General features: G+C 48.6%; 1 protein-coding gene across 9 annotated transcripts in view; it reads right to left on the reverse strand.

The window, feature by feature from the left end:
* Positions 1-14,675, reverse strand: part of LOC148017831 (Pseudouridine synthase family protein) — a 147,225-nt gene that overhangs the window by 22,729 nt on the left and 109,821 nt on the right. For 2 of the 9 annotated variants that reach the window (XM_087662315.1, XM_087662318.1), the window contains 4 exons: positions 8,177-8,246; positions 6,880-6,967; positions 6,685-6,778; positions 6,050-6,591 (listed from right to left, as the gene is read on the reverse strand). In XM_087662315.1, the coding sequence (XP_087518441.1) occupies positions 6,514-6,591; positions 6,685-6,778; positions 6,880-6,967; positions 8,177-8,246 (330 nt within the window). In that variant the 3' untranslated portion in view covers positions 6,050-6,513. Of the gene's footprint in view, positions 1-6,048; positions 6,592-6,679; positions 6,779-6,879; positions 6,982-7,118; positions 7,284-8,176; positions 8,247-14,675 lie in introns of those variants that run through there. The other 7 variants (XM_087662320.1, XR_015687786.1, XM_087662316.1 and 4 more) reach the window with 7 other exon arrangements.

The following is a 14,675-nucleotide window of genomic DNA, read 5'->3' on the forward strand; positions in this document are numbered from 1 at the left end:
GAGCCCCTCCACAGTGGAGAGCTCTGAGGGATGTGATCGAGTGGCCCCTGGCATAGACGGCCCGTTTCTAACAGTGCACAGAGTCTCGACTCTCCGTATGGCTGATAGATGCATTGATAGTACCACCTGGAACTTCTATCACCCCTATGATCCGACCGAGGGTCGCCATGCGGGAATGGAGCTCGCCGTCCAGACCGGCGGCAAAGCGCACCTGCATGCCTCATAGCTCCTCCTCGTCATCAACAGCCTCCACACCGAACAGATGCCTATTTGGGCAGTCGCAGGTTTCCCTATGAGCTTACACCTTCCATCCTGGAATGTTAATAGCCTCCACTACAGTGGGGCACGTGGTTCCAGGAAATTGATTGTTCGACAAGAACTGCAGCCTGCCCTAGCCGGACGGATCGACATCTTACTTCTACAAGAGCACAAGCTCACCCTCACCCAGGCCTAGCGGGTAGGGAAGGTACTCCCAGGCAGCTCGCATACTTACTGGGAGCACGCCATAGGTGCCCACGGTAGGAGTGGAGGCGTGTGCACCTCTATTGGTCCGAGTCTTACCGCTTGTGTTCGAGACCACGGGACGATAGTGGCAAGGAGGGTGCTATGGATCAGATTGGATATTGGGGACTCATGCCTTGGAGTCCTTAATATCTATATGCCCCTATAGAGGTTAGGGCACGCATCAGGTTCTGGGTGGAGATCACAGGACTCCCAGAGGTGGACTCTTGGATTGTTGGAGGAGACTTCAACAACCTGGAGGCTTTGGAGGACCAGCAGGGTAGAGGGAGAAACTACCAAAGCACCGCCAGGGAGGAGCACGAGGCATGGGAGGTGTTTCTACTGGCAGTAGGAGCACGCGATGCTTGGAGAGACCCTGCCTTCCATAGGAGGGAGAGGTCGTTGGACTTCTCTTGGGGATACAGACGGCTAGGTGGAGCCCTACTGGAGCGGTTGGACAGGTTTTATGTGGGAGAGTGGGGAGGCTCTCGGGGAGGCCAGATTGTGGGCAATTGGCGGGCACCACGTTGTCCGATCATTGCCCAATTCTCCTAACACTAGATCCCCCAGCATCTGCCCTAGATTCACGAACTTGTTGGATCCCTGACTCGATCTACAGGAGGGAGGAGGTGACGAGACAGATAGAGCAGATTTGGACCAGAGAGTGGGGCAGGAGGGGCCAGATCGCAAAGGAGGTTGAAGATCCCACTCTCCACGCACAGGAGGTGCGTGTGCGAGCAGCCATTGCTGGCCTAGAGGACTGGTGCTCTGAGTTCTCTTTCCGCACCTCAGCAGCTTTCTGGGCACGAAAGGGGGACACGATGTGCAGGGAGTTTTTTTAGGTGCACCAGCCTCGCACCTCAGGAGAGCAAATACACAGCCTCCGAGATCAGTATGGGAGGATCCATTCTTGCCCATACGAGGTGATAGAGATTGCCACCGACTACTTTGGTCGCCTGTTCCAGTAGGAGACAGCCTCAGCTAGAGGACAGCGATGTAGAGAGCATGTCTGGGATAATATCCTATCCCTTGTCACAGAGGAGATGGGACGCTCCCTCCTAGCCCCCCTCACAGAGAAGGAACTAGAGGAGGCTTTCCATACACAAGATGGGCAGAAATGCCCGGGAGAGGATGGCCTCTCTAAGGCTTTCTTCACTACCTTCTGGGAAGTGGTGAAGGACCCCCTACTGTTGGCCTTTCAAGAGATTTTCACATCAGGATAGATGTCAGGGAGTCTATCGACAGGCCTTATCAGTCTTCTCCCCAAAGGGGGAGACCGGTTGGAGCTTTCCCAGTGGAGACCGATCACCTTGCTATCAGTGGCCTATAAGTCACTAGCAAAGATGATTGGTAGGCGACTACGCCCCTTGCTTCCTGACATCATCCATGACACACAGACAGGCTTTGTCCAAGATAGGAGCATCCTGGACAATGTATTCACCTTCTTTGAGACGACAGAGTGGGCCCAACACAATGGGCAGAGACTGGCCGTACTACTCTTGGATTTTGAGAAAGCCTATGCAAGCTGGACTAGGATTTCCTAGAGGGCACCATGGTGAGGTTGGGTTTCCCCCAGGCTTGGATTTCCGGGGTCTCCGCACTTAATAGATCGGCCACCAGTAGGGTCCTCATAGGAGGGAGGCGAGGAGAGGAGTTTCGGCTGGAGAGATCGGTCCGACAAGGCTGCCCCCTTGCCCCATACCTGTTCCTTCTCTTTGCAAAGGCCATGTCTCACTTCCTCAACTCACGTGTGGGCGGTTTACATGGCCTCCGACTTCTAGTAAGAGAGGAGACCGAGTTGTTAGACTCAAAGTATGCAAATGATACAATGCTTTATATAGAGAACAACGAGTTGATGCTTGAAAGAGTGAGGTTGGCTCTTGAGGTGTTCTATTCTGCACCGGGAGCGAAAATCAACTAGCGAAAGTCGGTTGGTTTCCTCACAGACCCGAACTCTAGCACGGAGTGGGGCGTCCACCTAGGATTTAGATGCGTGAGCAGAGGACAAACCGTCCGGTACCTAGGGTTCCAGGTGGGACTCGACATCACTCACGCCTAGCAGTTTCTTCCAATCCTTGATTCTATTCGGAGGAAGTTGAACTACTGGAGCACGGCTAGCCTCTCACTAGCCAGCTGAGCCCTGGTATTTAACCAAGTCCCCCTAGCGACGGCCTGGTACATTGCCTCGTGTTGGTGCTTCTCCTCCTCCTGCATAATGCAATTAGCCGCCCGCCTAGTGCGGAATTTCCTTTGGTCCGGGTCAGACGGCTCCAGGGACTCCAGAGCCAAGGTAGCATGGGCAACCATTACACGACATCGGTCAGAGGGAGGGCTTGGGATCATAAACCCAAAGTATCAGAGTATGGCCCTCCTGGGCAAGCTAGTTGTCCGAGGCCTCACACCCGGAGGGCAGACCTCGAAGATCCTATTGCCTGAGGGTCTTCACTATGTAGACCAAGGCTTGGCGGTGAGTGGAGGCCGTCCCTGAGATGGATATTCACGTCAGCCCAGATCACCCCCCCCCGATCATCCTTCCTACGTAGCTTGCTCCCTGTGTGGTAGGGCCTCCGTAAGGCCCTTATCCAGAGCCCCTCCGGCTGCCAGGAGGAGATTGACCGTCAGCCAACGATTTGGAACCCCTAGGTCAGGGATCGGAAAGGGGCACAAATTGGCTAGCGCCCCCATATCCAGTGGGCCGGTTGGGAGGCTGGCCTGGCTCGTACCATCAGGACATGGTAGGAGGTGTACAGGATGGCGGTCAAGGAGGTGCTAAAGCAAGCATCAGGCTGCCAGCGAGGAGTGGAGCTGAGGAGAAGGGAGATAGACGTAGCGATACCTCAAGAGTGGCTTGCTCCCCCGATTCGAGAGCCGATAGAGCCCGAGGAGCTATGGGCCGCTAGGTTTTCACCGGCAGTCATCCCCCTACAGGTGGCAGGAAGAGTGGGTGGCGCTCCACCTCGGACCATTTTCACAGTGCAGGAGGGGGGGCGTCTGGCTCTTGACATAGGGCACCAGGATGAGGGGTTAGCTGTCCTTTCATGGAAGAGGATCCGGGTGGTTGGCCTTCAAGGGAAGACATGGCGGTTGGACCTGTTGGTCTTTTGGCAGGAGCTCAGGGAGTGGCGCCTCTGGATCTGAGAAGGAAGGCCACTTGAGGAGCTGGAGTGGGATCCGGGAGAGTGGCTTTGGCCCGCCACTGCGGTCGCCAAGAAGCCACCGAGATTCTTGGAGTACACCGCCAGGATTGGCAGACACATACTGATGCAGGAGGACATGGATTGGGCGTCGTCACGTAGAAGGCACTGGGCGGAGAAGAGCATCACGGAGCCATTCTGACTGACCTTCTAGCGCCGCCTATGGGACAGCTGGAGGCCGAGGAGGGTATCGTATTTTTTATGGTTGGTGGCACATGGAGGCTTAGTGGTGGGAAGCTAGCTTGCACAGATGCAGAAGGAGGGAGTTTGTAAGTGCTGCACACAGCAATCGATGGAAACCCCAAAGCACTACCTTTGGTCTTGTGAGGCGGCACAGCTCGTGTGGAGAGGAGTATGCCGCATCTTATGCCGCATAGCACCCAGCCTTGGATGTATCTCTTGGGGTGCTTTCCATTGGCAGGCAGTCAGCCAGGGCTGTCACCTTCTGTATGATGTCGAGATGCAGGACACGATTTTCATAATTGAGACAGGGTCGTGCGCAGTGGTGGGTTTAGAGGCTCTACCCATCCGCCGGGTACTAGAGCCCACAGCAGACCGCTCTGAGATATGGGAAATCATAGGGAGTCTTACTGGTTGGCATATCTGGAACGCACGGTGTCAGGTAGCTTTCGGCGGACAGTGACTTTTAGTACGGGCGACCCTAGCGGAGCTATGGACCTCCATCATCCACTCCCTTCGAGGCCGATGGGATCAAGTGCAAGGCGACTCCAGGGCTCGTCAGGAGCTGCGAGGTCATTTCATGCGCACTTGGGGCAGCCAGGACCTGTTCTTCATGATGCACGCAGGCAGCCCCAGATGGCGATACACCCCCCCTCCATGGCTTCTTGCCCCTATCCCCCCCAAACCGCCTTGAGAGGCTTGTATATATGATGTAGCTGTGACTTTCACCAGCTCCAGCTTGGTCTGTTGAGCATGAGCACTTCTTTGTATTCCGGTTTTTTCTAAAGTAAGATAATTAGCCACACCTTATTTGCAAAAAAAAAAAAAGGATTTCAAGGATGTCATGGCTGCTTCACCCATAATATCGTTAGGTTGGATATTCAATAGTGGCAACTTTGGATTTGGAAAGGCATGGCCTTGCATATGCTAGAATCTGCTGCCTCGTCACTTTCGTAGAGAAGCCAATGAGCTTCTTTACTTGATAGCATGAATTGGTGGACACAACTTGATGTAAGATGACATAGACTGAGCCCATCACATAAGAGTCATTGGGCAAAGCATAGCATCACAAGCCCTTGCAAATTAACTTTTTGGCAATGCCTATCTGATAGCTAGCGTATTTCTTATGGTTGGTGGAACATGGGAATCTTGCAAGCAGTTGGCTGGTTCAAATGCAACAAGATGGGATTTGCAAATGTTGCTAACAACTGCGACTAAAGACTCTGAAGCACTACATATGATGTCATGTGGGGGCTCCACAACTAAATTGGACAGGAGCTTGTAGGCTACTCAGCAAGTAAAGCCCAGCTTTGGGTACATCTCCTAGGGGCTGTATGCTGGCAATCAGTAAGTCAAGGTCATCACCTCCTCAACAAGGCAGAGATGCATGATACGATCATCATCAATGCTGGCTCATGCACAGTGGTGGGCTAGGAGACTACCCAATTGCCAAGTTCTAGAGCCTACTGCATCGCAATCAGAGGTGTGTGAGATCATTGGCAACCTTATAAGGTGGCATATCTGGAAGGCCCACTGCCAAGTGATCTTCACAAGTGAGTCTCTCAATGCATGTTACCTTGGCTAAGCTTTGGGCATCTATCATCCACTCCCTCAAACATGGTTGGGAGCACCTTCAAGGGGGCTTTCATAGATGGAAGCTTCAACAAGAGTTCCTTCACATGTGGGGTTGCAACAACCTATTCTTCACTCTACAAGAAAGTAAATCTCAATTGTACTACACTCCACCATGGCTTCTTTCCCTCATCCTCTTTAGACCCATTCTAAGAGGCCTCACACACAAACACACAGAGTTTGACTGCATACAGCTCGATCTAGATTATTGAGCATTTATACTTATGTTGTTTTTTCTTTTATGTAACTTGATTAGCCACAGTTTTTTCGCAAGGTTGTTTGTTCACATAAAGTGTGTAAATGGTCTGTGCTCAGATACACATGTACTGCACAAGCACACATGCCCATGCTTGATTATTGATTCTTGATCTCAATGAAGTGAACTCGTATGCATGAAAAACATTGACCTGAACTAAGACACAAAACTGACAGTTTTCAAGTTCTCTCTTAAATATTGCAAGTTTTTAAAAGCTGTGTACCGAAAATGACACTAGTTTTTGAAATCTATTAACCTTCTCTGCAAAATTTGAAGGTCTCTTTTTCCAAATTCAACAATGTAGTTGGCACTAAGTCTTAGTTTATCATGAACATTGAAGTGAACTAGGATACAAAAAGGCAGATCGCTGAATTCATGAGCCAACCCTGGCATCTATTATATACTTTCTCCACTACTTTTTTTTGGGAGGGGAGAAAGGCTTGAAGGTTTAAAGGATGCCTCAAGGGTGTACCCAAGGTTCGAACTCATGCATGCATGTACATACCCACACACTCAAACCAATTAGAGCTACAACCTTGTTGGCAAAAAATTCCCCAAGATGGTCAGCTACATTGTTGATAGTAGCCCGCCAGTAAAATAGTTGGACGGAATATAAAAGACCAAAGAACATTGTGAACAAGTAACCATCTATGCTGACTATGCAGCAATTGCAACAAGGCTTGCATTCAAGGGTACTTGTGAGTTAACAAAGGTAAACTCACAGAGATTTACACATAAAAATTGAAAGTATCAGTTTAGATCCAGCTTGACTGCTTCCTCTCCAGGCAAACACAAAGTGGGTGGAGGTGGAGCAGTAATTTCCAGTAACTACGATACACATTTAACCAAGCAGAGTCATATTAAAGGTCAAAATGAACAACCACAATCACAGTTCAATATTTTTATGCTTCTATGCCTTACCTCGCCTGTGATGGGATGAAAAATGATGAGCTTGTGCGCATGAAGATAATATCCACAATCTCCAGGTACTGCATTGGCAGGCTTAAGATATCCACTGATCATATAAGAATGTAGGGTCAGATACACCGCCTCTAGATTCACCACACTTGCACACACACAATCAATTCTTCTGTGAACGGGGAAAGCAACCAATACCCATCATCGTGGTTCAATCCTGAGCCATGTGAATAATCTAAAATTGTACTCGGGGCAGGCTTTCCACCAGAGACATATAATGGATCACCTGGTGCAATAAATCTGTTCAATGGTCTTATTATCATTGGCTCCAGAATCACAAGACATATGATTAGTTGTAATTACTAATGATAGCCCAAACGGTATTACTTTAGCTTTCCCTAACCCACATATTCAGCTGACAAAGCAGTAACAATTACCGTTCCCTCCAAAATCAAACTTTCACTGTAATCAGGAGAAAGCTTTTGTTCAACAACTCTTGCAACTTGTATATGTCTCCTTTCAGCTTCTTTTGTGATGCCCTCCCTCCTTGAGAAGGCCATTGGGGTGATGCACAACTGACCTGTAACAGGCCTGGAAGATGGCTAGGGTGGCACATCTCAAAAGGCCATTGGAGCAATGCACAGAGAGGACAACTATGAGAGAGGCTCAAACAGTGCATTGGTTACTATCAGTGCTAAACTCTTTGCAGACATGTTAAATCATGTTTTGGCTAAATGTAATGTTTAAAACAAGTTATGTTGATGATTTGGGAAGGCTTTGAAGGTTATGTGAAGGGTTTAGGATTACAGTTTATTATCTAATCATAGAAGACGGGGTTTGAATGTAGCAAGAATGAAAGGAGGGTGGTTTGAATCAATGTTCATGGGTTGTGAATGGTAGGGACATGCTCAAAAAGGCTCACTCAAAAAAGTAACCGTAAAGTGCATCCAAGTTACTCTTTTCTTGAATAATCTGAATTTTCATTATATTTCGATTTCCTTCTCTGTTTCCATTCCCATTCCCATTTACATCCTACTTGGTAGTCTGAACCAAAATATTCAGCCCCAAGCTAGGCGAGGCTCTTTAAAAGTTTCTAGGCTTTAAGACAAGCTTAACAAGCTTCCAACAAAGGATCATGAGATCGCATCTCCTGACACGGAGGTGAATAAAGAGAGAACACATCAAACTCTAAACTACTTGTATAATAGCAGGCTGTAAAAAGTTGAAGAAAAACCGCCTAACAAAAAATTGCAGATATTTAACCTCCGATCTATAATACACTATTCACCTCACTCCCAACAAGCAAGTCCTAAGCAGAAGAATTGACTTGAAAACACAGCAAGTCTTAGAAAGACAAGTTAACAATTCAGCATGCAAGTAACATTAAACACTTCAACTGCATTGCTTATAAACATAAAAAGTGCTTAAATTCTAAGCATAATGTTCTTAGCTTTTGGCAATTTGGTAATAGTAGTAAATGCTTTTAAAAACATACCTACTAGAGGATGTCCCAAATAAGCCAAGTGAATACGAATCTGATGAGGTCTCCCAGTAAAGATCTCAACCTAAGGAAAAAGGAACAATAACATTGAAAAAACAATTTCTTCTTTAACTAACTAAAGAATCCTTCTTTTAAGGGCACAAAATATCCAAAAAACACCTCTAGCCAAGAATGAACTACAACACAGTACACACAATGGCCAAAAACATACTATTGCCCACTAAAGCTCACCGCAATAACGAGAGCTTGGCAGCATCCAAAAACTGAATTTGTGATAGATGGAGTTAAGGTCTAAGAGAAAACTTCAAGAATCCACTTGAAACCAAGACACAAACCCCATTTTGAAGAAGAAAATCAAGAATAGTATGGAGGACAAACATATGCTGCTAATGGGGTCACCACTAGTTGAGGTCCGAGGAGAAACCAGGAACTAGCCAAATCATTACTTTCTCATCCTTTACACCAAGGGCACTATCATGACCCTAATTGAAATACCCTCAGAGAAATCACTCTAGCCTTCAAATAGTGGATCCTGAATACACAAAGAAACAAAGCCAACTTACATCCCTTACACATCAACCCACTAAAGGGCTTTGCTCTTTTCAATGTTTTGAGTTCACTTTTCAAATCTTCATTTGCTTTTCAACTTTCACCCACTAGAGAGGAAAGCTCTATCCTGTGAGACAATGCAACAGAAAGAGGAAAGTGAACACGAACAGAAGAAAGAGACAAAGAGAACACACAAGAGAGAAGGAACAATGTGATTGCGATGGCTGATGGTACAAGGCTGCAACAATCAGCCCCAACACGCAGCTCTACACGTCAATGTGGGCGCCACATGGTAGTAAGGGGATGAGAGAATGAGCAGGGCTGGCTGATCACAAAGGATCAATGATGGATAATGAAAGTGGAAGGGCAAGCCGCCTATATATAGGCGAAAAAGAGGGAAAACCCAAAATGTGGTCAAACCCTTACAAAATAGCCAAAAGCGCACCAAAGGTAATGCACTAATGTGCCCTCCATCTAAAGTGTCCAAAACACATAAAATGATAGACAAATACAATGTCAAAGGCTCAATGACGAAGAAAAGGGGTAGCCGCATAAAAGAAAGGCCCAAAGGAGAGTGGAAACCGTGAAGAAACTCCTCACAATCTTAGGAAGCCCCCTTTGAAACTCAAAGGACCAAGAAATCCACAGCTGCATCACCAATATCGTCCCCCTCTAAAAGGGATGGGAGGTTCGAGGGGACCACCAAAGGAGATGATGCGAGATGGGATGGAACCTATGGGATAAATGGTGCACAATCGGGAATGGGTGCAACTGTAGAAAGATGCCTCGGAAGGCCTTGCAAAAAGGAAGGGGAATGGAGTATAAATACCCCCTCCTCCTACAAACCTGCCACAAAAATGGCTCCAAGAGAAAAATCCTAAACAAAGACGGCCGGCCTGATGAAGACAACATGGGTTCCGAGTCTAAGAAGACCATAATTTGAGAGGAGGGGAAAGCCTAAGTCAAGAACATATACGGCCTTAGAAATGGAGCTTGGTAAGGGATGAGACAATAAAGGCAAGGCGCCAACACCACTAATAGGCACTGAAGAAGTGTCACCAATAGTGACAGTACCCTCTGATGAACGGAGATACTGTAACAAAGCACCTTGGGCACTCATAGGACTCGATGCACCACTGTCAAACAGCCAAGGCTGCTCAAAAGTTGAGACAATCGAAGAAGACTCCACCTGATAAATGTATAGAAAGACTAACTCAGTGGAAATAACGGGTGACGAAGTAGAGATAGACAAAGGCTCTGCTATAGATCCACCCTTCACTCCCGAATGAAGGTGAGGGTATATCCTCCAACACTTCTCCTTGGGGTGCAAGGTCTTCCCACAGTGAGGACACAAGGGATATCCTCTACACTTCCCGAAAAAGTTGTATCAATGCCAAAAGATGACTCTGAATTCTTCCTCTTCCCTTTCTTCTACTTGTCCTATACATGTAGATAAAACCACATACGCATAGCCATGTGCACGGGCTCTGCAAGAATCTCTCACTGTGACATCCATCCTACTCAAGCACCAATGGAACTAGCTCCTCCCAAGTAAGAGTCTCCTAGTTATGAGAAGTAAGACTAGTGCAGAACACATCATATGTCGGTGACCAAAGATGTGAGAGAAGTGTCACAATTAGATTCTTTGAAGAAATGTTTCTACCAAGGAATGAAAGCTCATCTCGAATCTCCTCCATCCTATGGATGTGATTCCTCATTGTAGGGGAATCTACGACAGAAAGTTGTTGTAGCTTCAACTCAAGAGATAATCGATACCCAAATGTCTAGATTCGGAAGAGAGATGCCAATCTCCTCCAAATTTCTGCAGCGGTGCAGAGATGTCTAACATGTGTTGAGAAATGTGCAATCACATCCACCATAGCCTCTTTGTTTGAAACAAACAAGGCAAAGAAATAGACTACAAATAAAGCCTTAGACTAGGTCATGTACGCATGGTTTATTAACACCATAGTTGGTGAGGGCCATTTCAGCTCGTGCTTTCTTCTGAAGAAATCTTCTTTGACTCGGGGCGCTCCTCCCTGTCATCTTTCCTCTCGAGCATTGCGTGGAATCTCAATTGTTATCTGTTTGTCCCTGTAGTCCATTCGTACAAGCTCCGCAGTTTGTACGTGCAACATTGCTGACAATTTCTATGGGGCTTTTGAAGCCTACTACCTAATCTACCTCCCCATCAAATCTCTTGCATTATAATCACCTGTACATGCTCCAATCACTAAAAAATCAGTCGTCTGCCAAAACCCTAAAGAGGGCAGGTATAGGCATTAATCTCAAAGCTCGATTTTTACTTTATTTTCCTACTTCCTTTGGCTCAGTAATGTCACTGACTCTTTGATCTACTACAACACTGATTTCTCACCTAAGTTACCACTTCGAATCGGCAAGAAGAAGATTCAACATCAAGTGCCAACTACATTGTATCTCTTTATACTAGTGTTGATTAACACTAATCCTCTTGTGTCCTTTGACACACTCAAATTCAACACTTCTTTTTTTTTTTGCAAGTAAAATGTAGCTGATTATATTACTTAAAAAACTGATTACAACAGAGTGCTCATGCTCAACAGACTAGCTGGAGCTGACGCAAAGTCACTAATACATCATGTATACAAGCCTCTCAAGGCCGTCTAGGGGAATTGGGGCAAGAAGCCATTTTGGGGGGGGGGGGGGGGGGGTATATATTGCCAACTGAGGCTGCCTGCCTATATCATGAAGAATAGACCCTGGCCGCCCCAAGTGCGCATAAAGTGACCTCGAAGCTCCTAACGACCCCTGGACTCGCCTTGCACCTGGTCCCATCGGCCATGGAGGGAGTGGATGATGGAGATCCAGAGCTCTACTAAGGTCGCATGTGCTGAAAGTCTCTCTCCACCGAAGGCCTCCTGACACCACACCTTCCAAATATGCCATCCAGTAAGACTACCTATGATCTCCCATACCTCCGAGCGGTCTGCAATGGGCTCCAATACCTGGCATATGGGTAGAGCCTCCAAACCGACCACTGCGCACGACCTTGCCTCGATAATGAATATCATGTCCTGCATCCCGACCTCATACAAAAGGTGACGGCCCTAGCTGACTGCCTGCCAACAAAAAGCTCCCCATGAGATATATCCAAGGCTAGGTGCTATACGGCGAAGGATGCAGCATGCTCCTCTCCACACGAGCTGCACCTCCTCACATGACCAAAGGCATTGCTTTGGGGTTTCCAGAGGCTGCTGTGTGCAGCGCTTACAATCTCCCTGCTTCTACATCTAGGGAGGCCAACTTCCCACCGCCAAGCCTCCATGTGCCACCAAACATAATAAGTACGACACCCTCCTCGGCCTCCAGCTATCCCATAGGCGGCGCCAGAACGTCCGTCGGAAGGGCTCCATGATGCTGTGCTCCGCCTAGTGTCTGCTACGTGACGGCGCCTAGTACATCTCCTCCTCCATCAGTACATGTCTGTCTATCCTGGCAGTGTACTCTAGGAACCTGGGTGGCTTCTTGGTGACTGCAGAGGCCGGCCATAGCCACTCTCTTGGATTCCACTCCAACTCATCAAGTGGTCTACCCTCCCAAATCCAAAGGCGCCACTCCCTAAGCTCCTTCCAAAAAATATAGGGGTCCAATCGCCATGTCTTCCCTTGAAGGCCCACCACCCAAATCCTCCTCCACGAAAGGGCGGCAATTCCCTCATCTTGCTACCCTCTGTCAAGGGCCAGACATCCCCCCTCCTGAACAATGAAGAAACTCCCTTGCGAGGTGCCACCCACTCTACCTGCCATCTGAAGGGGGATGCTTGCTGGCAAAAACCTAGCGCCCATACCTCCCCGGGCTCTATCGGCTCACGTATCGAGGGAGCAAGCCACCTCCGAGATATTGCTATGTCTATCTCCCTTCTCTTCACCTACACTCCTCTCTGGCAGCCTGACACTAGCTGCAACACCTCCTCGTCTGCCATCATGTACACCTCCCGCCATATCTTGATGGTACAGGCCCGGCCGGCCTCCCACCCAGCCCACTCGATGTGGGGGCGTTCACCTATCCGTGCCCCTTCCCAATCTTTGACCTAGGGGTTCCAGATCACCGACTGACAATCTATTTCCTCCTGGCAGCCTGGGAGCCTCTAGATTATGGCCTTTCAGAGGCCCTGCCACACGCGGAGTAAGCTATGAAGAAAAGGTGATCTGGGGGGTGATCTGGGTAGACGTGAAGATCCATCTCAGGGATGGCCTCCCTGCCAAGCCTCGGTCTACAATCCTTAAGGCCATCCTACAATAGGACCTTCTAGGTCTACCCATCTGGTGTAAGACCGCGGACAACTAGCTTGCCCAAGAGGGCCATACTCCGATACTCTAGGTCGATGATCCCAAGCCCTCCCTCTGGCCTATATCGTATAATGGTCACCCATGCCACCTTGGCCCTGGAATCCGTGGAACCATTAGACCCTGACCAAAGGAAGTTCCGCACTAGGCGGCGAACCTGCACTACACACAATGAGGAAAAGCACCAACACGAAGCGATGTACCAAGCTGTCGCTAGAAGGACCTGGTTAACCACCAGGGCTTGTCCGGCTAGTGAGAAGCGAATAGTGCTCCAGTAGATCAGTTTCCTCTGAATAGAATCCAGGACAAGAAGAAACTACTGGGCAAGAGTAATGTCAAGTCCCACCTGGAACTCTAGGTACCGGACGGTCTGCCCTCTACTTACCCATCTGAATCCCAAGTGGACACCCCACTCCGTGCTGGAGTCCGGGTCTGTGAGGGAACCAACGGATGATTTTTCGCTCCCGTTGCAGAGCAAAACACGTCAAGAGACAGCCTCACTCTCTCCAGCATCAACTCATCATCCTCTATGTAGAGGGTTGTATCATCTGCGTACTCTAAGTCTAGCAACTCAGTCTCCTCTCTCATTGGAAGTCAAAGGCCGCGTAATCCACTCACACGTGACCTGAGGAAGTGAGACATCGCCTCTGCGAAGAGTAGAAACAGGTATGGGGACAGAGGGCAGCCCTGTCGAACCGATCTCTCCAGCCGGAACTTCTCCCCTCGCCTTCCATCTATGAGCATCTTGCTGGTGGCCGATCTGTACAGGGTGAAGACCCCGCGAATCCAAGCCTGGGGAAATCCCAACCTCACCATGGTGCCCTCTAGGAAATCCCAGTCCACCTTGTCATAAGCTTTCTTGAAATCTAAGAGTAGTACGACCAGTCTCTACCCACTGTGCTGAGCCCACTCTGTTGCCTCAAAGAAGGTAAATACATTGTCAAGGATGCTCCTATCTTGGACAAAGCCTATATGTGTGTCATGGATGATATCTCGAAGCACGGGGCGTAGTCACCTACCAATCATCTTTGCCACTGCCTTATAGGCCACTGGCAACAATCACGTGATTGGCCTCCACTGGGAGAGCTCCAACCGGTCTCCCCCTTTGGGGAGAAGACTGATGAGGCCTGCCGAGAGACTCCTTGGCATCTGTCTTGAAGTGAAAATCTCCTGGAAGGCCCTCAGTAGGGGGTCCTTCACCACTTCCCAGTAGATAGTGAAGAAGGCCTTAGAGATGCCATCCTCCCCCGGGCATTTCTGCCCATCTTGTGTATGGAAAGCCTGCTCTAATTCCTTCTCTTTGAAGGGGGCTAGGAGCGAGCGTCCCATCTCTATGACGAGGGACGGGATGTGATCCCATACCTACTGTCTACATCTCTGCTCTCTAGCTAAAACAGTCTCCTACTAGAAAAGGTGCATGTAATATTCGGTGGCAATCTCCATCACCTCGTCTGGGCTAGAACGGAACCTCCCATATTGATCCTGAAGACTGCATATCTGCTCTGCTGCAGTGCGGGGCTGGTGCACCTGGAAGAACTCCCTGCACATCATGTCCCCCCTTCGTGCCTACAAGGCTGCTAAGGTTCGGAATGAGAACTCCGAGCGCCTGTCCTCTA

The sequence above is a fragment of the Lygodium microphyllum genome, chromosome 21 (assembly GCF_053477565.2).
Source record: "Lygodium microphyllum isolate KBCC chromosome 21, Lygodium_microphyllum_v1.1.10, whole genome shotgun sequence".
NCBI classification, from domain to species: Eukaryota; Viridiplantae; Streptophyta; class Polypodiopsida; order Schizaeales; family Lygodiaceae; genus Lygodium; species Lygodium microphyllum.